This window comes from Scomber japonicus, chromosome 21 (assembly GCF_027409825.1).
Source record: "Scomber japonicus isolate fScoJap1 chromosome 21, fScoJap1.pri, whole genome shotgun sequence".
NCBI lineage: Eukaryota > Metazoa > Chordata > Actinopteri > Scombriformes > Scombridae > Scomber > Scomber japonicus.
In genome coordinates this window covers 15,837,456-15,860,972 of record NC_070598.1, presented here as the reverse complement: position 1 = coordinate 15,860,972, position 23,517 = coordinate 15,837,456, and the positions used below count along the sequence as shown (strand labels likewise).

Here is a 23,517-nt window from a genome sequence, read left to right as displayed (position 1 = left end):
CCGGCATCAGAGGGAAAGCAGCCAAACACAGACAGCTCAGAAACCAGCTCAATGAACGGAACTAGACAGGTACAAAGACAAAGAGTTAATATAGTGAGGTACTGTATAAGAGTTAATAATTTAACAACCAGGTGTTTGTCTGGCAGTAGACTGATGGTAAAGTGCAAAGGAGCAAGCAAGAACTAATTTTGTAAAATGTCCCTATTTTAGGGGAATTGACATTACAGACATTAAAGTGAAAAAAAAAATTCCACTACAAACCACTTTGTTTAATTCATTTTGTGCATCAGTTTTTCAATTGAATCTTTTTTTTATATAATTTTAGTGATCTGTCTTTTGTGCCATGTGTCTTGATGTTAACAGATGTTAAAACACCTGAAAGAATTAAAATGTTACAAAAGAAAAATGGAACTCATTTCAGAGAAAAGAAAAAGAAAAACAATTTTAAAGTTCAAAGCCTATCAGGGCAGATGACCGTTTGTGGCTATTAGTAACTAGTGTCATATAGTAATGTGATTATGGAAATCTAAGAAGGGCGAGATGTTAAAAAAAAATCTAATAGGTAATAATAAAAACATTTTTTAATCCATTATCTATTCATGAAAATGAATTAAGATTATTAGACATTTGTGTAATATAGAGTCAGATTGTGTCCAATTCAAATCTAAATGAGTTGTATTTCTTGACAAAGGTGATTATTTGTCCATGCAGTAGCTAAAAGTAGTCAAGACTTATGTGATATGGAAATGTTGCTATCACATTTACTTATCATTATAAGAAGGTCCCCTAACTTCCTGGACACATAATTTCCAAGGTGTAAGAATCATCATTCAAATACAATACATTTTTCTGGGGGATTGTGACTGTAGAAGCTAACATTTGTCAATTTGTGATGTGTATACCTTGGCCTTGCCAAAAAGTCCAGACAGCATGGGCCAGAGAGAGAGGACCACCAGACCCAGAGTCAGCATGGCGCGATGGAAGAAACTCACCACCTGGGGGCAGCAAAGGAAAAGTGTCATCCACAGTACAGAGTAACCTCATGGTGTACATGAGGAGCCCTAAACACTGAGAAAAATATGTAGTGTGTATATGGCAGTCAGCTAAAGGCTAATGAGTGTACTGAAGCACAAATATGCCTCTATCTGTAATTAGAAGACATCACTGAAGACACCTACCAGTAGTTCAATCCCAAACGCCACCAGCACAAAATAGCCAAAACATTTCCACAGTGGCAGAGATGGAGCGGAGCGAATCAAATCTATTAGAGTTCCAGATCTAAAATGGATAATTAATGAGATTGTTTTTTGTTGCAATGAAAGAGAAAAAAAGATTGAAATTTGAAAATCAACTGTTTTATCAAAGAGAAACATGAGTATGCACAATAACATATCAAAGGATCAAGTTTATCACCTCAGTGGGGCTGTTCAAGACATGTATCAACTATGTGTGAAGCGTATTTGATTCACTGATAAACAGGTATGTTCTCTGAATGAATGTGATCTCCATTGATGTTTTTTGATATTTGGTCCTTTGTCTGTGTGTGGTGTTCACCCCACCGGGAGGAGGAGAAACTATACGCATTTGTTTGATTAGACTATATTTAATGCGTCCAGATATGTATTTCATTCATTAATCTATTCAATATTTTCATGAGTGTTTGTGATACTCACTCTTTAAGAACAGAGTACCACACAGGCACAGGCAGCAGGCAGTAAATATAGTAGGTGATGGGACTCCTTTGGATAAGCAAGAATACAGTGATCACCATGGTGACACACATACACAGCCTCATCAGGGTACGCCCGGGGATCTGCACACACAGGAGTAATACCAAAAATGCAACTTAATGAGACAATCAAATTTCATAAACTTGTTCTGGTGGCAGGAATCTTTAGAGGTAAAGACAGAGAGGGATTACACAGTATGATCTGACCTGTTGGAGGAGACTGGGACGTCTGTTGAGGCTCGCATGAGTCTTTAGTATGATTAGGACAACATAGGAGGTCCAACCTACAAATCCCAGCACTACACTGCAGCCCAAGAAAAACCTGTCGTAGGTATGGTAGTAAACCAGTCCATCCAGAGCATTGGTGATCAGAGACTGGCACAGAGAGATCTAGACAGAGGCAGACAGGGGCAAATGAAATGGAATGCTTTAGCAAAGACAAATAGGTGGAGGGTTTGGCATAGAGGAAATGGAAAGAGGAGTAATCAGCAATTTATGTAAGGGAACAAAAAAAGAAACTTGGGAGGAAAGAGGAAAGTGAAGTGGTAATTTAAACCACAACAAAGAACATGGGTTTGTTGTAGACGGCATTTACCACAGTTATGCAAGTTTACTGCAATTTCAGCTGAGTATTATTATTGCGCTGCATCATAATAGGTCTCAATGATAAATAATTAACTCGGAATGACTTACAATCACTTGGACAGCTGTTAATTTACCTACAGACTATTCTGACAAGATACTCACAGCATCCTCATACTTTTCCAGTTGCATCAGTATTCTGGCCGTGCGAATGAATTCTGCTTGTTTTGACTCAGTAAGTAGTCTAAGAGGAAAGGGAGACAAAGCAATAAATACAGAGTGAGTATATGTGTATTTAAATATGGTTTTACGTAGGTTAAGACATGCTTAATTTGCTCCTACACTTGCAAAACAATAAAGGCTAATATAAACATGTTCATTTTTTAGTGACCAGCAATAGGCAACTATTGCAATGTATCTCCAACACTTTCACACTCTGCAAATGACATGATTTGGGCGTAACATGGTCCCTTGATACACATGTTTTATTAGAAAGTACACAGACAGTAATAAAAGAAAAAACTCTCACACACTCAAGGTTACTCATTAACTCATTAACTGACTTATTGTACTTACTGGTATGGAGTAAAGAGAAAAGACAAGGTTGTCTCCCTTTTTTGGGTCATTTTCACCTAAACAAAATAGATGAATACCATAGATATATATGACTGAATTAGACAAGATGTGCAGTCATATGCTTTCCACAATTCAAAACTTAAAAACGGCTTTGCATTTAAAGCTACAAATCAGTAAATACTGTCACTCATCTATTACTATTAATAACAACATATTTATCAATTTCAACAGCAGTCTTATTTTACAAATTTGTGATGGTTTTACTGTTCTCTGTGGCACACTAGTGACAAAACATGTCAGTAATAGCAGAGCTGCATGCTATCGTACCTTGAACTGCTCCAGTACTTGAATAGCATTAGAGTACATGCTCTCTGCCTTGAACTGCTTACTGTTGTTGAGGTAGAGAAGAGGTAACACACCCTGAAGAGATATAAATACACACAGTGATGATCATAAGGTAATAAAAATTGTATCATAATACTTAGAGAAAACCCTGTACAGTCATACATGTGCAAATATATTTTCTATTAGTTTACTGATTTTCATTTTTGAATTATACTGTACTTGCAAAATCCATTTGCGTTAACTTGGTAATAAACTACACACCTGCATGCATATAGTTTACAAGAAGACAATTGACTTCAGTATTTTCTCCTTTAACTCAGTGTCTAAACTTACAACAGAGTTGACAGGGATGGGTACACCAATGAGAGATGCCATGAGGGGAGCAATGTCAGCCTGAAGAAAAACAAAAATAGAAAAATAAATCATATTTTATTGAACTACAGGTGCCTGTGGGTCCTTTAGGTACTGTCAATTATTGGTTTCATACACAATTAATTTAGTGGCAGCAATTGGTGTTTGTGGTAGAATTTAAAGGCCCAGAGCAAATGGGTCTTACCTGATTGACATCAACCCTTTGGAGGTGCTCCAGTTTCCAATCTGTGCAAAACAAAAGTACAAATCAGGGGAATTCAAAAACTAAATATCATATAAAATACAAAATTTCAGTCTGCACATACTGCTGAGAAATAACTGCCTTTTGTAGGTGTAGGAAAACCTGGGCTCATGCTAAAACATCTTGGGGACATTTAAGTAAACAGCTGTGAGTGTAGTTCATGAGTTTTGTACCTTGTAAGTAGCTGTCCTTGTACAGTTGAGGTTCAGTAACTTGCTGGGCATTATGAACACCGGCTCCCCATACCACCAAAGGTGTGAGAGTCTCAGAGGGATGGCCTGCACCATGGGAACCTGGAGAGACATCACACAAAAAGTCACAAATTGAATTCATATGCTAATGAACAATCTTTATTTTTTTTACCTTCAGATAGTACAAACACACACATAAACAAGAGTCTTACCCCAATCGGTCATGCCGTGATCAGAAGTAAACACATAGGCTGTTCTGCCATCATAACCAAAGAAGTCTTCTACCATAGACACCAGCTCAGATACACCAGCATCCACTAGACCAATATTCTCTTGGTACTCCCTGGACAAAAGACAAATATCAACACCTTAAAACGCCTTAAAACTACGAGTATTAGATATTCAGATGTCACATTTGTTCTTTGTAGATAAAGATACCACTATTGCTGCTCAAAGCTGCTTTAGAAGAGTATGATCACCTTAGATTTACATTATATTATGTTGAGTGTTTCAAACAATGATCAATGGCAAAACAAAACAAAATTTAACTCACTGTGACATTGGCCTGTGAGCATGTCCATTTGTGTCGATGCCCAACAGATGCAAGAAGAGAACGTTCTTATCCTCCAGTAGACTGGCCCTTAGAGTGGAGTTTGACTTTGCTGCTTGAAAGAATGACTGGTACAGAGAGAAAATGAAACATATTTGGATTTATTCAAGAAGGAAATGTACCAAGGCAGTCTGGTTATATTGTCTATTAACCTTCTATTTCCCAATAAACCTCATAGTAACTAAAAACGCATTTGATCATAAATAAAAACACACATTATATTGTAAGTGAAAAATGTGAGCTTCATATAAGAAAATATTGTCCTAGCTACTGTTACAATTCCTGGAATTATTATTCAAAAAATGTTCTTAAATACAAAGCACAAAAGTGTTTGGTCCACTACCAATGCAAACCTTCAGAAATTGATTTCTAAACACACAATCTAACTCAGTTATGAATTAATCACTTCATTATAACTATTATAATCCACACCGCAACATTGATGGTTATCTTTATAACTTCCACTATCATACTTTGACTTGAGTGAACACCCAGTTGTCTAGTTTGGATGCATCAGTGGAGGCAAAGTCCTCCTCCACAGCTGGATATGTATGGGTGTACACATGGTCTCCAGTAGCACCTAGAAGTAACACAGCAGGAAATTAGCTTTATTAAAATTATTCAAAAAAAACCTTTTAAGTAATTACAATACAGTAATAATGTAAAATATAGTTATATATATATATAACTTTTTCACATCAAGGACCCCTAAACTGATGCAAATTTTACCATGGATACCAATTTCATAAGATCATATTTTTGAAAATGGATGAAACATAGCCTAATAGTCATTTGTTGTGTCTTTGTGTTACTTACAGATGGAATTATAGTGAAAATAAATTATTCCTCTTTTGCTAGTTCAAAAGAATCAATGTCCGCGATTCAGAGGCATCTAGTGGTGAGGTTGAAAACTGCACCCAACTGAATTCGCCCTACTCTCACCCTCCCCTTCCAAGTGTGTAGAAGAACGTATGGTAGCCACAAAACTCATGAAAATCCCTCTCTAGAGCCAGCGTTTGGTTTGTCTATTCTGAACTACTGTAGAAACATGATAGGCTTTGTGGAAGGGGGCCTGCTCCCACAGTGATTCATATTTTCAGGTGATTATACACTAATTAAAACATGTTTATGAATATTACATTTAATTTCTGCCAAGCCCGTTACGCTAGATGCAACTAAATCTTACACACTGATCCTTTAAGTACAAAATGTATCACTGAGTGTGATTCAGACACAGACTGTCTCTGGGGCGTTTCCTTATGTTGATTTGACTTGAGTGTACTGTGTACCTTTGGCAAACATAGGCAGAATGTCAGGGCTTCCCCAGCACCAGGTGTGTCTGCTCTCATTGAACACAGAATCAAATTCTACAGGATTCTCCTTCCAACCTGAACACACACACACACACACACACACACAAAAGGTCAATACGCTTGCAGTCACAAATAAAGGAACACAAAAGTAGTCATCAGCAACATACACTTTCACAATGACACAAACATATGGGTGCCAAACAATCCAATGAATTCATTTTTTGTATTGCTATTTTTTGTATTCAGCCTTTCAAAACAAACATGCACATACAGCTACCTTTGGCAACAGCGCTAACATCCTCATAGAAGCCAGCGATGAGAGCAACATGACCAGGGCGAGACTCAGTGGGGACTCGTGTGTGTGACACACCCCAGGTACCCGTTTCCTCTATGATGCTCCTAGTATTGGGAAGCACACACATGAACACACAGGTCATATACTGTATATAAACACTACATACTCTGCAATTCTAATCGTATCACAAGAAAAAGGCAACAGACAACTAATATCAGCCATACATTCGGTTTTCTGTTCTCGACCAGTGGTTCCCAACCTATTTCTTGAGGGACCCATATTTTTTATCTTTTTAAACTCTGGTGCGTCCCCTGGCAAAGTGTAATTACCAAAAAATAGTTATAAGGAACCTCATAACTTACTTTATATTTAAATATATTCACTGCTAAAATAAAAATACAGTAGCAGCATGGGACAATGAATTGTTCAATGAAGTAGTGAACCTAACCTCTTAATACCTGTAAAATGGTAATATATAAACTTAAAATTATTTTCCTCTTATCATTAACACAATTTCTGCTTTATGATTTCCTTTTCTTTTTTATTTCACTGTCATATATATGTTTGTGTTTGTTCTGTGATGCTGAAAAGGATTGAAATGATTATTTTCTCATCTTATATGTCAATGAAATACCAAGAGACATTAAATACGTGGCATGTTTTTGTTTGCTATCAACAGCAGAGTGATAGCAGATGTTATCCCAGATAGGCTGGATGCAGAAATCAGTAGTTTATATGTACATTTTAGTTGTGTTGAGTATATATAATGTTACATTTGTGTGACAGACTTAAAGATTAGTGGAACAGCATTATAAGAGGGTTGAAGCCATTTGATAGTTACTGAACTTATGAGTGGCAGTTTTCTTAGTTACTGGCTATTGTGTTTCAACAGCAGCTCTGAGATCAGTGGCCATTCTTATTCTCATTTTTCTGTTTACTATTATTATCTATCATTCATTTTGTTGTTGCATAAATCACACTCTTTACCACAAAAATTTTCATTATTGTGATTCTGCCCATATTTTGCGTGGATTTTGCTCTTCTTGGCTTTTTACTCACGAAACTCATATTGCACTTACAGCAACATAACCAATGTACTGTACTTGTTATGTCAACTCTCCACTGATGTTTGTCTCTCTGCTGCACTACTCACACAATGAGGACTGCGCAGGGCTGCATTCTCTTCTCCCTGATGCTTCCCATTTCTCCATCAGCTCCCTGTTTATGTTGCCAGCTAACCTCTGTGTATACTACAGGAGAGATGTTCATGTTTCACACGCCCCTATCCTTGCGATATATTTAACACATTCAAATTATTACACTCCTTAAAATCAAGACTGCTTCATGACCCCCAGTGGATCATTGGCACCTACCTGAGGTGGTACCACCCCCCGGTTGGACATCACTGTTATAGACTAATTACCACATTCAGACTTATCAATGCTCTGTATCAGTTTCCCAACCTCAAGTATGGGGCCCTCGATGAGCCGTTGGGGAGAAGGGTGAAGAAGCTGTCTGCTCGGAGTCCATCAGCCACCAGCAACACCAGTCTGGAGGCAGGGGGTGCCAGTGGCGTGGCCTGGGGTGTCATACCATGGACCAAGGGAGAGGTGAAGTAGATGTCAAAGATGGAAACGAAGAAGACCACATGGACTGTTAGTCCCACCAGGAAAAAGGTGATCATCCTCATTTTGAGCGATGAGTGTCACACTGGGTCTGCAACACAAGCAGAAGTGGGAAAGAAGAGATTTAAAGTGAGTAGAAAACAGGCTGGAAATAAGAAGAGACAAAGACAGAATAATAAAGATTGAAGAAAAACTGGAGAAACATTTATACAGTCAGTCTAACATTAAATTCGATGTTAAGGAGTTACTTCAAATAGAGAAGAAGGTATTAGACAGGTACAGTATAACAGTCTGGCTAAGCTGAAAGCACAGGCCATGTGAAGACTGCTTAGGAGTAATCCTTCTGTCACCATATGTTATTTGCAAACAGGGTTCAAATTTTACGTTTTAGCCCGCCAGCTAAATGGTTAGTGAATATTCATTTCTTAACAGCCACTAAATAGATTAGCTTTGTTTTATTTTGGGTAATTGGCGAAGTCAATTTACCAGCAACTTGCATATTTGAATAGCATATGGCTGATGTTAATTTTGTTCCGCGTTGGCAATGGGCAGGAATAATGGCTTTCATAGAAAGTTTGGTACATTTTAATGGTACACATTTCTGATTCAAGTTTGTTTACACACGAGTGACATAGAAAAGCAGCTGTTGCATCTTTGAGTTCTTCTAAAAGTCCTACCTGGATGTAACGTCCCAAAAATGAATGAATGGGCTAGCAAAACTATCTACTACCACTTCACCCATGCACCTGCTAAAACACACTGATTTAGCTTACGTTTTGTCTTCGCAGATTACTAAATATATATCCAGAGAACCCGACCGATCAAGGGTTTGTTACATGAAACAAGACTGACCTAATCTTTAAGTACGTGCTTTTATAAAAACCAACTGTCCCCCTTTCTAAGAAGATTAGTACAAGAAATTCAAGTGCTGTGAGTATCCACTTCCTTGTTGTGACTTTGACGTTTGACGTTAACGTTTGTACTGTCCAACTGAATTGTGGGTACCGTAGTTCGGATGTTTGTTTCCCAGTCAGTTTTCTTTCCAAAAAGTATCCCTCTTAAACACTTTTGTTGATTTAAAAAAAGTAATTGCGTTGGTTTTCATTACACAACTACTTTTATTATAGTATAGTTTCGCTGGAAATTATTATTTTCATAGGTTATGGTTCTTCCACAATACAGCTGTCAAATGTCTGCCCAGTATCCAATCGGTGTGTAGTATTCCATTAAAAAGGCGGTCTTAAGGATAAATGTGACCAATCATAGTTTCGCATTCTTTCCCCTTGTCAAAGCCACCTACCAAACCTTTGCTAGCTTAATATCCATTCAGGAAGCAGCAGCCTAGCTTAAGATTGCTAAAAGGAAAAATCTTTATAGTGCAAAAAATGGCGTCGGTCAACCCGTTTAATCTAAGTGATTCTGAGGAAGAGGCTGAACGGCGTCCAAATGAAACAGTTGACACAGAGCGAAGTCCGAGTGACGGGGCTCCAGGGCCGCCGCCGGGCAATCCTTTCTCCCCGCCTGCGGATGCCGAACCTCCGACGCTGCTGCTGTCTAGCAACCGGACAAGCCCCAGTGGCGAGGGCATCTCGGTGTCGGCCGCGGCCACCTCTGCTATGGCAGGCAGCGCCGATATACGGGTATCAGTGGATGTCATTGCTTCTCAGCTATTACGGGACCAGTACATCCTCACGGCCTTGGAGTTTCATACCGAGCTATTGGAAGCAGGTAGAGAGCTTCCGAGGTTGAGAGATTATTTCTCTAACCCGGGCAACTTCGAGCGACAGAGCGGCACTCCGCCCGCAAAAGACCAGGTACTCGGACCTGGCGGACCGCTGAGTAAGTAGCTAGCTGCTCCCCGGTGCTAGTCGCGTAGCTGCCAGCTCGCTCCGTGTTTAATATTGTATTACACAAAGTTAACCCACTAGCTAGCTATCTATCATGAGGTGAACGCTTGCTTGCACCTGCTCTCCCGGACTAGGGCCCACAGCCAACAAGCGGGGTGTTTTTTTGTGGGTTAGTTGTATTGGCTGACATACAGATTATAGAGCATCACAGAAATGTAATTTAGCTGAACTACACTATTTAGTTGCTGGGAGAAAGATGCTGAGTGGCAGCAGCTCTACAGTTTGCAATCACACTGATGTAACACGTAGCCTGATTGAGCCCTGCAGGAAAATACATGATTACCCTTTCCTTCAGGCCACAGACAGGTCAGAGGTCAGACGTTACTTTATTTAGCTATGGTCATGCCATTGAATCTAGTGTGTTACTAAAGAGGATTCAATTGGGTATTATACATCCTCAACTGGGTTTGAACCTACATCATCTGGCGTTATCAGTAATTTTGATACTTGTGTACAGTTTATTCCAGGCTTCCTTTATGGAATAATCTGCAGCATTGTGTAACCTGTGCTGTAGCTGAAAATAGTCTGCGCCTATAAAAAAACACATGCCATGCAAATGTTATTGATGGTGGCAATCACAAATGAAGCTGTCACAGTGCAGCAATGGTATTACCATAAACTTTAACTCAACTGTGGCAAAGCATGACAGGGGAGCTTGGTATTTAAAAGGGTATATGAGGGACAAAACTATCTCTTGTGGTCCCATTTCACTGTGATGAGAGGAGTAAATGTATTCACACTGAACTAAGGCACCATACAACAGCTCTACGGTCCTTTGGATCAGTATAAGTGAATGAAGTGATAGATAGAGTAATATTAAATGCCATTGTCTCCAAATGTTTTCAATAGGATCTTAATGATCCCATTAGTTTTTAATGGAAATGACTGAGCTGGATATTCTCAGCAGTGATTGGACTTGGCTTGTCAAAGTATTTACCTTAGATTCAGGATAAAGGGATAGTCATGAATTCACTAAATCACATGCATGGTTACACACTGACCCTATCTTTGAAACGATCTAATATGTGTATTAGATCGTTTCAAAGATAGGGTCAGTGCAGGAAGCACTGTAGTCTGTGTATTGACTTAAACCTACCTTTCTTTATTCAGTGCCCTGATTTTACAAAAAATAACAGATGTTTACCAGGTCTTCCTCCCTTATCCCACCATTGTAAAATAAGGCAGAAGTTATTTATTTTTATGAATAAGTTTCAGATTGGTAGAAGATACTCCCAGCATCGTGTTGGTTTATCCAAGTGGCATGTCACATCTGTGGACAATAGCTTTAAATAAAGTAAATATTTCTTTCACTATCTGTCAAAATTGGCTGCAGTAAGTTGCTGACAGGATCAAAGCAGAGTAAACAGTTCCTGGATTTAAATAGATATTCATAAGAATAGGTATTTACAGAATTGTACCAAACTAGTATTTTTACATTTTTGGTGCAAGCTTATGATGAATTTTCATTGCAATTATTTACATAGCTGTGGGAAATGCAAGATATGAATATACACAAAAGAAAATGTTTAGTGGTTTGATAACCAGAGGAAGATTTCTTTTTCTTTATTTAGATGCAGTAGAATGGACATTTACCCGATGTCTCAGGAGACTGATATATATTGTTGAGAGTGGCTCTTGGCATCTGGCCTGAGGCTAGCACCAGTAGATACTGTAGCAGATGGCAGCCAGTCAGATTCACTGCAGCATCTATTGCCTGTCAGCATGACACCACCCTTTAGAATTAAATACTTAGGTAGACTGCTCTTTCCACACACCATATATGTCTTAGCGACCATAGCAGCAGACACAAACAACTATGAGTGGTGTGTTGTGGTTGTTAAGGTCTGGTGATTGCATTATCATACCAATCCCAAAAGGCTTGGAGCACAGTAACAGAATAAATGTTTTATGATGGTGTCTTCCAAAAGCATGACAGGACTTGACAGTTCCCCCGTTGTGAAACTGACAAGAGGGTCAGGGAGAAATTGTCGTCTCAGTCTTAGCTATTGATGAGAGCAAGGGTTCATATAAACCTTAAATCCATGAGGAAGCACAAATGTCAAGTCTACCATATGCAGAAAGAAAAAAGGAAGCAGCTGATGGGAGTTGAGGAGGCGAAAAGCAGTAGACTCAGCCCAAGGCTATGTCACTCACTTTTCTTTCTAGCATGATCTGATAGCTAGGACCTCATGTGATCACTGGAATGATCTTTTTCCTCATGTTTGAAGGACAGGTTTTAGACAGCCAGTGTCTCATGTGATATTTCGAACGAGCAAGACATTCAGTACTCTGCTTTTGACTGTGTGATTCCTAAAGATTACATAGTATTATAACCCTACAAAAGAAATAAACAACACCTCTAACTTTAAATTTACACATTGTGTGGGAATAAATATGCTTTGCAGAAGATTATACACTTAGAGGGTGTTGGTGTGTATGATTAAACGGTCCTATGTAACACTTTGTTACATGGCACAGCATGATAACTTCACAGCTAGTCAAAAAACATGATAAAAGAAATTATCCGTCTGGTGGGTGTGATGATAGCTTGCTTGGCTGTTCTGTGCTTAGTCTATGTTGGACTATAAAACTGGGGCTTCAACTAACAATGGCTGAATCTGTCGCTCATTTTCTGAAATAATCAATCAGTTATTAACCAACAGTCAACAACCCCAAGATATTTAATTTACTGTGATAGAATACTAAAGAAATCAGAAAATACTCACATTTGAAAAGCTCAAATTAGAGAATATAGACTTTTATTTTCACTCCAAAGTAGTAATCAGTTATCAAAGTAGTTGTCAACTAATCGACTATTGATTACAGCTCTACTATAAATAGTGTTTTAGTTCAGATGGTTGGGTTACACAGCTTCTGACAATCTTCAAATATCCCTCTATCATCTTTTTCTTCACCTTTGCCACAAAATGTAAGCATAGCATTCAGCTGACCAGCCGTAGGTGTCGTTGACTGTCTCATGATGAAAACACAGCTGGAGACACTGACAGTCCGTTAATTGCACCGTCCTTGTGTTATGGATAAGGACTGTGTCACAGGCTGCGTCATATCTGCAGCTGTTGCTCTACGAACCCCACATGACACATGAAGCCTTCTCTCACCAGCTTGCTAATTACCAGCAAGACAGCGTGAATGATACCCTCTCCTCCCCTCATTGGCCAATAAGGTGGTTATGTTTGCTCATACCAAATGATGTTAGAGGAGCTCTAAGATTAACATGCGAGTTGCTGAAAGGTTGACAGCCAGTTGCCACATTTAAGGAGTATGTGTTTGCCACAAAGTTTCCCAGGACAGTAATTTTAAAGGTTAATTTGTAGTTGCAGTCATCTCTCATCCTCCTATTCCAAGTTGGCAAAGTAGTAGCTTCAGATAACATGTTCTAGATTAGGTTGTTTGTAACCAGTGTTGATGTTCACTGCTTTTACAAACCAGTATATTTAGCACAACAGCAATCCAGGTCAACCACAGAGCTCCCATTCACTGATCAACTCAGGAAGGTTTATAACACCACTAAAATGTGTTCAAAGGCACACACAGGCAGTCATTATTAGCCTGTTTATACCTGACCAGAGTGGCACTACTTATGTTAGGCCAATGTCCTCCTAGTGGCACTCTCTCTCTGTTTTTCTCAGTTTTCAGTCACTTTATAATGTCTTTCCAAGCCTTTCTCTGTTGCTACTGTGTGAGAAGGTGATTAATGATATTTTTGGAGTGCTGCCGGCTGTGCTCCATGTAGTTCTGGCTGCCTGTTCATATTTCTCTGCCTTTAAGCTGCATACCGTGTGTGTGAATACATGCAGGTGGTTTATGTGAAAGTGCATGTTCCTTACCAGTGTGGCAAATCTAACCACAGTTTTTTTTATATGTTAGTGTTTGACTGGCATTGCTACCACTACAGTAACAGTGGTCACTTGCAAAATTGAACTATATTTAATATAATGTTAGGGCCATTGAATGGTTTGAGTATTGAAATGATGTCAATCGGATGCTGTGGCTTTCACAGTCACCAGATCTCAACCCAACTACAGGAGATTTTGGACCGATATGTAGACAGCGCTTTCCACCACAATCATACCCCAACATCAATGGTGTTCAGCCCTCCAGTAGAGCTCAGTATTGAAGCTGTTTTTGCAGCATTTGGCAGCACAACACCTTACTAAGACACTTGATGTTGGTTTTTCCTTTAGTTTTTTCACTCATCTGTAGCTAATAGTCCTGCCTCTGCCTTTAATTTAAAAAAGAAATGTGTTGGCTATCTGCTGACAATCCATTCTCGTTTATCTTCCTATCTATATTTGTATCAACTGTTGTTAAATATAAATCTCTTTGTCCTTGGTGTTAAACTCTTGCACTTTCTCTGTATCCAGTTTATCTGCTTTGTTTTTCTACTTGCCAAAATGGGAAAATATCCTCCTATCATGTTTGTATTTTCTGTCACTTTTCTCTAAAATGCTCTTGTTGATCAGCCTTTTTTATTTTATTACAAAGTTGCATAGATTTAAAGAGGCTTCCCTCATGTAGCACATTAATAAAGGCTCATTTGCAAGTGACTGAATGTGACATGGTGACATGTATTTATAAAGCACAGAGAGTGAGTATGCATGGATCTGCGTATGTGCCTGAGTGCAGTGAAGAGATGACAGTCTGAAGTGTCAGATTCATCACAGTCCAGACAATATACGCCACAGGCACAGAACTGAAAGGTCAGCCAGGAAGAAATACTTGTTTTTTCATAAATCATACACACACAAAAGAAATCTGTGCACGCTGCTGCACAATGTGGAATTACAGGTTGTATTACTCCCACATGCACGTGCATACAAACACACTATTATCCACTGATTCAGAGAATGGATTTCAATCACTTACAGACAAGAGCCTCACACATCATCAGGAAGTGAGGACAGTTGTAAGTGTCCTCCACAAGAAAATGGGCTAAATTGACATCAGCAGGAGAGAACAATGCCACACACACACACACACACACACACACAAACTGACAGCCAGTGTAGAAACACTCACTTAACAGTCACAGGGCTGAGTGTGTGTGTGTGTGTGTGGGGGGGCTGCACAGTCATACATTTGAACATGTGACACACACGCTGCAACTTCAAAGATATAATCAGTTTAAGTTTGAGAATATCCTAAATAACAAATCAAGTACACCAACCATAAAGCTTGAGCCTGCGGTTGCTAAAATATAATGTTTAGCAAAGGAAATATGTTTGTCTGTGAAGATGTTTTTAAAAGGTCTAGGTCATTTAAAAATAAATAGCAATAATCTACCACAAGGATACTTTCAGCTTCTGAGGCAAGGAAAAGATGAATTGAATCATCATAAAACTCTTTATTTAGGATGTCTGTATTTTCTCAAGCCAAACCCAAAAAGAATTAAGGTCAGTAATAGGTGTTATCTAATTAGGATGGAGCCAGTGGTACTTTTATTTGTTTGATTTTCCTTTAATGTGATTTCTAAAAGCCACAGTGTGTTCTCACAGACTACGCCAATTTTCTCAGTTTTTCTGGCCTGATCTTCAGTCGCTCCTCCTAAGCCTCGCTAAAACAAAGCGAGCAAGCCGAGGTTTTAAGGCTAACTACGCTACATGCTACATTTGGCCTGACCTTCTACTGTATCTCCATATCAGTGAACAAACAGGCCTATCTTGTGCTTGCATTGCAGTGGAAGGAAAACTAACACCATGGGCTAAGCTGCCAGGACAGACTAGCTCAGTGAAATAGGAGTGTGAGTTTGCTTATGTATCAGCTATATGTGTTGTTAGCGTGAACAATACATTTGGCACATAGTCAGATGGAAGGTTGGTGGTACAGTTGTTACTTTGGAGTAAAAGTCTCAGAAAATGTGTTTTCCTTCAGGTGCAGTGACTCAAATGTTTCTTGGCTAAAGAATAATCTTCCCACATCATTCTTCTCTTGGCTTTGCTTTTAACTCAATTTTATAAAGTTTCCATCTGCTTTTTGGAAAGGTGGATTGGTTGTTAGTCATCATCCTTTGAACAAATCTTCCAGCCTGGTTCCGTATCCTTTTCAGAAAAACATTTGAATCCCTACCGCAGTGTGTTGCTAACCCTGACATCTGACCTCCCTTCAGAGGCGAGCACACGTAATTAAAGTTTCTCCGGGATCCTTACAATGTGCTCAACAGTTGACTCATCTACCTGAACGATTATACATGTACACTCATCTCACTGCTGTCTCTCACTTGTGTTTTTTTTTTTTGTTCAGATCGCGCAGGCAGCATCAGCACCTTGGACTCTCTGGACTTTGCCCGTTACTCAGATGATGGCAACCGAGAGTCAGACGAGCGGGTGGCAGGTAAGATGAACCGTACCCCTCTGGGCTGAAAGCGAGAGACCCGGCTTGCCTCGACGGAAAGAAAAGATGGGGGGATCAGGAATGAAGTAGAGCATGAGAGGGTGGCATGGAAACAAAGAGAATAAATAATAACACCTGACAGCTGTATCAATTGATGCAATATTGATTTTAGTTTAATCTAGGATGTTTAAAAAAGCTGAAATATATGCTGATGTCATAGTTTCATCACTATCATAATGTTTTCTTACTGTAGTTTTTTTTTTTCAACCAGTCAGATAGAAATAACAGCAACTGACATATTCTGCTTCCGACGTGCACTACGCTTCTTTCTTTAGCTTGGCAGAGGTGTCCGTGCCCCCTCCTGTCAATTGTCATCACAGCTGATGAATCAGTCGGTGATATTTTTGGCACAAGACCTGTCCCAGCATTGTTTGAAATCACACTCTCATTCCCCCTGTGACTCCGTCGTGACACACCAGTAGATGGTTTCAGTCAAATACACGAGCAGCTGAGTCTGGTGCTAACCGCACCTCATCACAGAACACTGTTTTTTAAGAGCAGCTGCTCAGTAACAAGCAGCTTGTTGGGTTGCACATGTTTTTTTTATGCTGTTGACTAAAGGAAAAAACAAACATGCAGAATATACATTTACTCTCTTGCAGGCATTATAATATGTCAAGCCTCTTGGTTTTTTTTTTATCTCTCTATTATATGATTGCCAACACAGGAGCATTACATTGGAGCTCTGCACACTATGACATAGTACAGTTAACATTATCCATTACCACCTTTCTGTAGTCATCCACCCATTTGGTCGGTAAGTGTAGTCTTGAAAAGCCCCAATCCATAATTGTGATATAGATTATTGGAGTTATGAACAGACTTTTTTTTAAATACTGGCATATATTGTGTTTTTTTTTTTTTTAATCTTTCTTTGATGTTTTTTTTTTCTCTGGACTGTACATGACTACTAAACATGAGATTTAGACTACATTGAAAAAGCATTGTTTACATGTTTTAATATTATTAGATTTAATGTGAATTGCTTTTATGAGACTACAAAGATGAACACTTTAGTAGTTATAAGTAATACTAGCTTGCAGGTGGTTTGGGGCTTTTATCAGTTAAAGGAAATACTAAAACTATATTTTAATGTTGTAAGGGTGCAGTTCAAACCATGCAGCAGAGATTTTGGTTCCATGCCTTCAACTACAAATTCTGCATCTTTTTTTAAAATGAATGTCATTCAAACACTGCCCACCTTCCCAAATTGGCATCTCCCCCTTCCCCTTCTCCTATCTCCCCTCCCTCTTCAGCCCCCCCCCCCTCCAAACACACACTCTCATCCCTCCCTCCCTCCCTCCCTACTGCCCCCCTGGCCTCTTCCTCTTGCCAAGATGCCTGCCCCCAGCTGTCTGACTCTGGGTTTTCTGGCTTTCTCCTGACGTTGATCAAACCCCAGTGAACAATACTGGACAAGTCACTCCATCCAGACTAGCTTTTTTGCTTCTTTCTTTTTTTTTTCTTTTTTTTCCCCTCTCCCCGTTATTGAGTTTTTGTTTTTCCATTTTGTTGCGCTTGCATCCTGTGCACTCTTGATCTGCGAGTAAGGATAAGTAAGGATGATGGAGATAGAGTGGATGGATTTTGTCAGAAAAGTCCAGTTAGCATGTTGATGAAATTTCTCGTTGCAGTAGTCTTAAGTTGTGGGAACTGAAACTTAATAGTGACTTAAGAGGAAATTGTAAAATACATCATTGGTGTGTTAAGTCCTTAAATAAAAACTTATGAGACACACCGCACAGCACACCCATTCAACCTCAATCCAAGATATTAGATGACACCTTCAGGGTGATTATACAGGGTCAGAAGAGACGGCAGATTCTCAGTGCACAGCTATGCAACATAGTTCTCCTGCTCCATCGCTTCTTACTTTTTGCGTGTGTTTTTTATCTAACGTGTCTAAGATCTTGTGTGTTCTTTTTCTTTGATTCAGTGCTAGCTTAGACTTCAAATTTGAATGTGAATTAATCACAATGAACAAACTAACACTTTAAATGTCTGCTGCCTCTGATTATGTAAGAAATCAGGAACGGCTTGCCTCCGTTATTGAGAATTATGTTTTTGCCTAAATAACATTTTGACGCTTCATAGCTTCGATTGTGTTGTTCACAGTATGATGGCCTAGTCTGTTAAGAAGTATTAACCTGAGCAGTGGCTGTCCTTTTGAGTGGCTTGAAACCAAATTATTTAATTGTTTTTTAGGAAGGCATCTGCCTGGAAAAATCCTTTGTCAGACAGCTCCTAGATAATCAAGGCTGCATTTCAGTTGCTTTTATATATTTTCTCACCTCAGCTACATTGCATTTGGTATGCTGATAAAACAATTGAGATAACTGCCGATTCCAAATTAAGTCATTGCTGTTAATGGGAGGGCAGGAAATCTTATAATATCAAGATGTGTCTCAATACATCACACACAGTTGTCAAACAGACTGTCATCCAGCTGGCTTTACCATGATCCTCTGCTGCATGCGTTCCTTAGACCCATGATTTGCATGCATCCTTTTTTTTTTGTTTTTTTTTGTTTCATTGTTTTATGACTCTTATGATCTTTTGTGTAGTTGTTTTGTTTTTCATGCCCATCTTTGTTTTATTTGTTTGTTCCCTGTCTTTGGTTGGATGCACTTCCTGTGTGTGTGTGTTGTCACTTCTGTCCAGTGCTGGAGTTTGAGCTACGGAAAGCAAAGGAGACCATTCAGGCTCTGCGCGCCAACTTGACTCAGGCAGCAGGTGTGGCGTACTTTTAACTTCTTCTCCACCTGAACCCTCTTTTTTTGTTACAGATCTGTCTCTATTTCTTTCTTTTTTTTTTTTTCTTTTTCTAAGAGAATTCCTCTTGATGAATAACGGTCAGCATCCTTTTCGAACTCATCTAATATCTTCTCCATTTTCTCAGAGAGTGAAGTGCCCTCTCAGGAGAGAAAGAACTTCAAGTCAAGTCCCGAAATTCAGGTGGGGAATCTTCAAGTGTTCGAAACGGAAAGATTTGTGAATTTAGCTCCTCTGTTAAAATGAATCGAGAGATAAAAATGTGTTTGTTTAAACCCTGTGAGGGTATCACTGCTACAGAGTGAATCATTTTACAGCTTCTTTCCTTTCTATCTCAGGAGCCTGTACGCCCACTGGAGAAAAGAGCCTTAAACTTCCTTGTGAATGAATATTTATTAAAAAATGAATACAAACTATCATCCATCACCTTCTCTGATGAAAATGATGATCAGGTAATGCTTTTTTCCAGCTGCCACTTGTTGTAAAGACAGAAGGTCAAATGTCTGATGGGAGTTGCATTTTTTAGCATTTATTTCTGCCTGCTTTTCAGTGCAAAGTACTGTTATGTTAATAAAGCAAACTAGAAGGTATCACACTTGTTTCTGTGAGGGGCTGGGAGCAGTGGTAGGATCATGTGACCATAAATAAGTTGAACAACTCAGATCAGTTTACCTGTTCCGAGCTTGAATCTCCTCCTCCTATATGTATGCACACAATTTAACTTACTTATTTAGTTGGGTTTTTTTTTATTTGTTTCCAGGACTTTGAGTTGTGGGATGATGTCGGCCTCAACATCCCCAAACCCCCTGACCTATTGCAGCTCTACAGGAACTGTGGAACCCCCCTTCCTTCACCTCGGGACACAGCTGATGTGGCAGTGGGGGTGGATTTGGGTGATCTTCCAGGAAACTGCTTTGCCCAAGATCTCCCAAAGAAGCCTGACCTCACACAACAGGTGTGTGTGTGTGTATGTGTGTGGGTGTAATTCAATTTGTCAATGCACTGTTGTTAATCAGTGGAAACTTTCAGCCATGTCGTGCTTTGGGCTACAGTAGAAGTAGCAGCTCTGTTTCTCTCCCACTCTCGACCTTTTTTTATTGGCATGATTTTAAAGTTATGCAATTGGTAGAATCTGGATGGAACCAGTGCATTTACACACAAAGACAGTGCCAGTTTTCCCCGAAGGTCAACTGCTTTGATGCATCACAGTAGCATAATGGAGGTAGCCCACAAAACTGCAGTGAAAAACTTAATTGCCACTTCTGTGTTCACATAGTTTCAGAAGAAAGACTGGTACTACATGAAAAATGACTTCTTCTTTTAATATCACGCAAAGAGTTTCGACCTACTGTATCACCTCTTGAGCTGAGGCTGTCAAATATCTGTATGATCTTTTTTTTTCCCTCCTCTATAGCAACAGACAGAAGTTGTCCAAGAGTTGGAGTACCAGATCAGCCTCCTTAACAATGAGAAGCAGAGCCTAGCTGAGCAGATCAAGAAACTGCAGAGGTGCGTGTTATGCAACTGTATACACTGAATATACAAGTCAGTCAGTCACTATATTTGACTTGGTGTGACAGCAGTATATATTGTATGTCATTATATTCTGATGCTCCATTCATGTAGCAGTTATATGCCATTACAAAAAGAACATTCACCACTGCTGTGAGGGTAAAATAAAGAACATCCATACAAATCTAAAAATGTTTTCACCACATTATTACCATAACTGTGACCAAAGGAAGTCATGAGGTGGAGCCAGTATGGAAATGTTCCCCAAGCGCCACTGCTGCATGAAATTACAAAGGAAGCCATGCTGTGATACATGAGAGGAACTTGAAGAGTTTAAGCATTAAGCTTATTTTCCCTCCACGTAGAATCTCTACTTGCCTCCAATAAGATTCAGAGAAATTCGCTCTACCACAATCCAAAATTGTCCCTTGCCAACTGCTCCATGAATAGGAGTTATCCAGTGTTTTCTGACAGGCTGTCTCATTTTTCTCTACCCCACAGTGAGATTCAGACATTGAAGCGGACTGTCTCCTCCTCACCCCCGGCCACTCTGGATCTAGGCTCCCAGAATACATCCAACCCCTCCTGCTCTTCCACCATCCCTCCCTCCACTGTGGTATGTGGTCAGATGTGAATGTGAAATGAACAGAGTTAAACTGATTTATGCCAGTCATAAACAGTATGTTTGTTGATGTAGTTTCACTTACTAAATCCAGTCCAACCCACAGCCCCCTACAGATAATGGCCAGTATCTGGACATCCGGGGTGTTTCAGAGCCTGAAACTGACCCCAGTCCTCCCTCCACTCAGACCACGTCACAGCCCCAACCGCAGTCCCACAACAAGCTTAAGACTCGGCCCCCCGTCCATTTTGATCAACCAAACAGGTGAGTGGACATTCACGCACATGGAACTTTGAAAACGGGGGGATTAATGTAAATATTCAGAAACATATATAATATCTAAGTATCCTGAATGTTCTACATACAAGAAAATTATACACTTGACAATACTTTCTTTATTTCTTAATATTTGTTCTCATAGATTGTGCTGTGAAGTACAGAAAATTACATTCAGTAGATTTATTTCCTATGGGCAAACTCCTGCCATGCTGTCCATCTCATTGTAGTTACAAAATGTATCCACTAGATGGAGGCAGTTATCAGTCTACATAGCCACATTAAACTGCTGCATACAACTGCACCTATTAAGTGAGTGGCTGCCCTCTTGAGTCAAAATGCAGGTTTTGGCACTGGCTTTATTTCCCCAGAGCACATGGCAGTTCTAGTTGGAATTGAACTTTGGACTTATTGTCCTGTGTAAACATTTTGTAACCACTATGCTGTAGTATGTTTACTATGTCAACTAGTGAAACATCTGGTCAAAGGAATACTGTTTCATTCATAACCTCACATATATCTCACATTTTGGTGAAAGTGCTGCTTTAATGTCTTGTGGCCAGAACTTCATCTATCTATAGATTTTTTTTCTCCTCCACTGAAATAGAGTCTTGACATGGGAGAGTGGTAGCACTAAGCTCTTTGGCAGGGTGGCCCAGTCTAATCCTCAATCATTCAGTGGTCAGGGAAGTCTCCAGGGTTTTTGCGGAGCACAGATCAAGTGGTGCAGACTGCACTAACTGTTTTTGGTCTCTTGTAATTTTTGCTGTCCTAGGAAGTTATCCCCAGCCTTCCAGCAAGCCCTGCTGTCCTTCTGCAGAATGTGCTCTGACAGCCGCCTTGGAGCAGAGGTCAGCACACACAAACACACAGACACTTGACATACAAACAGTACATTTATGACAACATACACAGTGTAACGCCCCTCTCGTTTTCAGGTGTCTCGTATAGCAGACAGCGAGGAGAGTGTGATGTTGATGCTGGGTCGTTGCCTCCCTCACATTGTCCCCAATGTCCTCCTTGCTAAACGAGAGGTAAAGCCTTTTCTGCTGCTCCTCTGGTCCTCTTCTTTTCGTCCACATCCCCCCCTTTCATTATTGTCATTATCACAGGCTCCTCTTACTGTCCAATAGATACACACGGCAGCAAGGCTGAGCAGGGCGAAAATGTTACGTGTAACATCATTTATAACAAGTTAACTTTAACCAATTAGGTTATGGTTAAAATATCTTATGTAATTTCGTGTTGTCAGTTATTGCGGGATTACAGTGGATGCTACAGCTTTAGTTAGAATTTTTCTTAGTAGCTTTACTGAACAGGGTTAACATATTGAAAATGTTTTTTCTGCTGACAATTCACACCCATTTCTAGTGTGAGAGAGATTTCAGTTTGTTTGCTTTGAAAGCACGCCACCTTCTTCTTGGTTTGTGCCACAAGGCATTCCCAAAATTCTACTAAACTGTGGTGTAGTTTTACACTCAGTGTAGAGGCTGCCAGTATTCTTGGCAGTGCTATAATCTGCATGATTGCTGGTTTGTTTATGATAATCATGCTAATGCGTTAAACTTCAATTGCTAATGCAACAATTACCACCTTTATCTTGTTGCCCGTTGCAGATTTGACTGTCTTCTGCCAGCAGAGAGCTGATTAAGAGATTTGCAGAGCTAACAAGAGTAAACATGGGATTTTGTAACCTGCAAACACCCGGCTGTTTTGTGTCTATCTATTGATTGAAAATTTCACCTCTTTTCATGATGGCGTTTTTTTTTTCCCGCCAGTGTCATCATCATCTCTTCTCTAGTGTTTTGCCCCCCCCCACACACTCACGTTTGCTGTCCTTTTTGCCTTCACTGGTTTTATTTTTCTTCTTCTCTTTTCGTCTCACTCATTCTCTCACTCTCATGCATGCCTCTCCTCTAGAGAATGGTTGCGCATCTTTGTCAGGTGAGTCTTTCACGCACTCATCTGCATGGTTCTCACATGACCAGACCAATAATCTGTGACTAATGCCTGGCTTCTGTAGGTTACAACTGCTGTAACTTAGGCATTGACTTACCAGACTTATTAATTTTCTAAAGAGCAATAGCTCTGTCCAACTGTTATGTTATCTAGCATTATCATAAAAGAAAATATGAAAA

The 23,517-nt window shown here is 39.6% G+C and overlaps 2 protein-coding genes across 4 annotated transcripts in view; one reads left to right on the top strand and one right to left on the bottom strand.

The window, feature by feature from the left end:
- pign (phosphatidylinositol glycan anchor biosynthesis, class N) overlaps positions 1-8,767 on the bottom strand; it is a 15,421-nt gene extending 6,654 nt beyond the window's left edge. The window contains exons 1-18 of the mRNA XM_053342858.1: positions 8,557-8,767; positions 7,718-7,970; positions 6,237-6,358; positions 5,936-6,034; positions 5,120-5,226; positions 4,590-4,714; positions 4,249-4,379; positions 4,019-4,138; positions 3,789-3,829; positions 3,566-3,625; positions 3,215-3,307; positions 2,888-2,943; positions 2,477-2,555; positions 1,937-2,119; positions 1,674-1,813; positions 1,179-1,278; positions 903-995; positions 1-61 (exon numbers count right to left, since the gene is read on the bottom strand). The exon at positions 1-61 is cut by the window's left edge and continues 31 nt beyond it. Of these exons, the coding sequence (XP_053198833.1) occupies positions 1-61; positions 903-995; positions 1,179-1,278; positions 1,674-1,813; positions 1,937-2,119; positions 2,477-2,555; positions 2,888-2,943; positions 3,215-3,307; positions 3,566-3,625; positions 3,789-3,829; positions 4,019-4,138; positions 4,249-4,379; positions 4,590-4,714; positions 5,120-5,226; positions 5,936-6,034; positions 6,237-6,358; positions 7,718-7,944 (1,837 nt within the window). The 5' untranslated portion in view covers positions 7,945-7,970; positions 8,557-8,767. The remainder of the gene's footprint in view (positions 62-902; positions 996-1,178; positions 1,279-1,673; positions 1,814-1,936; positions 2,120-2,476; positions 2,556-2,887; positions 2,944-3,214; positions 3,308-3,565; positions 3,626-3,788; positions 3,830-4,018; positions 4,139-4,248; positions 4,380-4,589; positions 4,715-5,119; positions 5,227-5,935; positions 6,035-6,236; positions 6,359-7,717; positions 7,971-8,556) is intronic.
- Positions 8,768-9,022: 255 nt separating this feature from the next.
- relch (RAB11 binding and LisH domain, coiled-coil and HEAT repeat containing) overlaps positions 9,023-23,517 on the top strand; it is a 32,096-nt gene continuing 17,601 nt past the window's right edge. The window contains exons 1-11 of one of the 3 annotated variants that reach the window (XM_053342855.1): positions 9,023-9,718; positions 16,048-16,137; positions 18,859-18,930; positions 19,097-19,152; positions 19,308-19,421; positions 19,730-19,924; positions 20,384-20,478; positions 20,983-21,097; positions 21,210-21,367; positions 22,155-22,230; positions 22,318-22,413. In XM_053342855.1, the coding sequence (XP_053198830.1) occupies positions 9,265-9,718; positions 16,048-16,137; positions 18,859-18,930; positions 19,097-19,152; positions 19,308-19,421; positions 19,730-19,924; positions 20,384-20,478; positions 20,983-21,097; positions 21,210-21,367; positions 22,155-22,230; positions 22,318-22,413 (1,521 nt within the window). In that variant the 5' untranslated portion in view covers positions 9,023-9,264. Of the gene's footprint in view, positions 9,719-16,047; positions 16,138-18,858; positions 18,931-19,096; positions 19,153-19,307; positions 19,422-19,729; positions 19,925-20,383; positions 20,479-20,982; positions 21,098-21,209; positions 21,368-22,154; positions 22,231-22,317; positions 22,414-23,147; positions 23,324-23,517 lie in introns of those variants that run through there. The other 2 variants (XM_053342856.1, XM_053342857.1) reach the window with 2 other exon arrangements.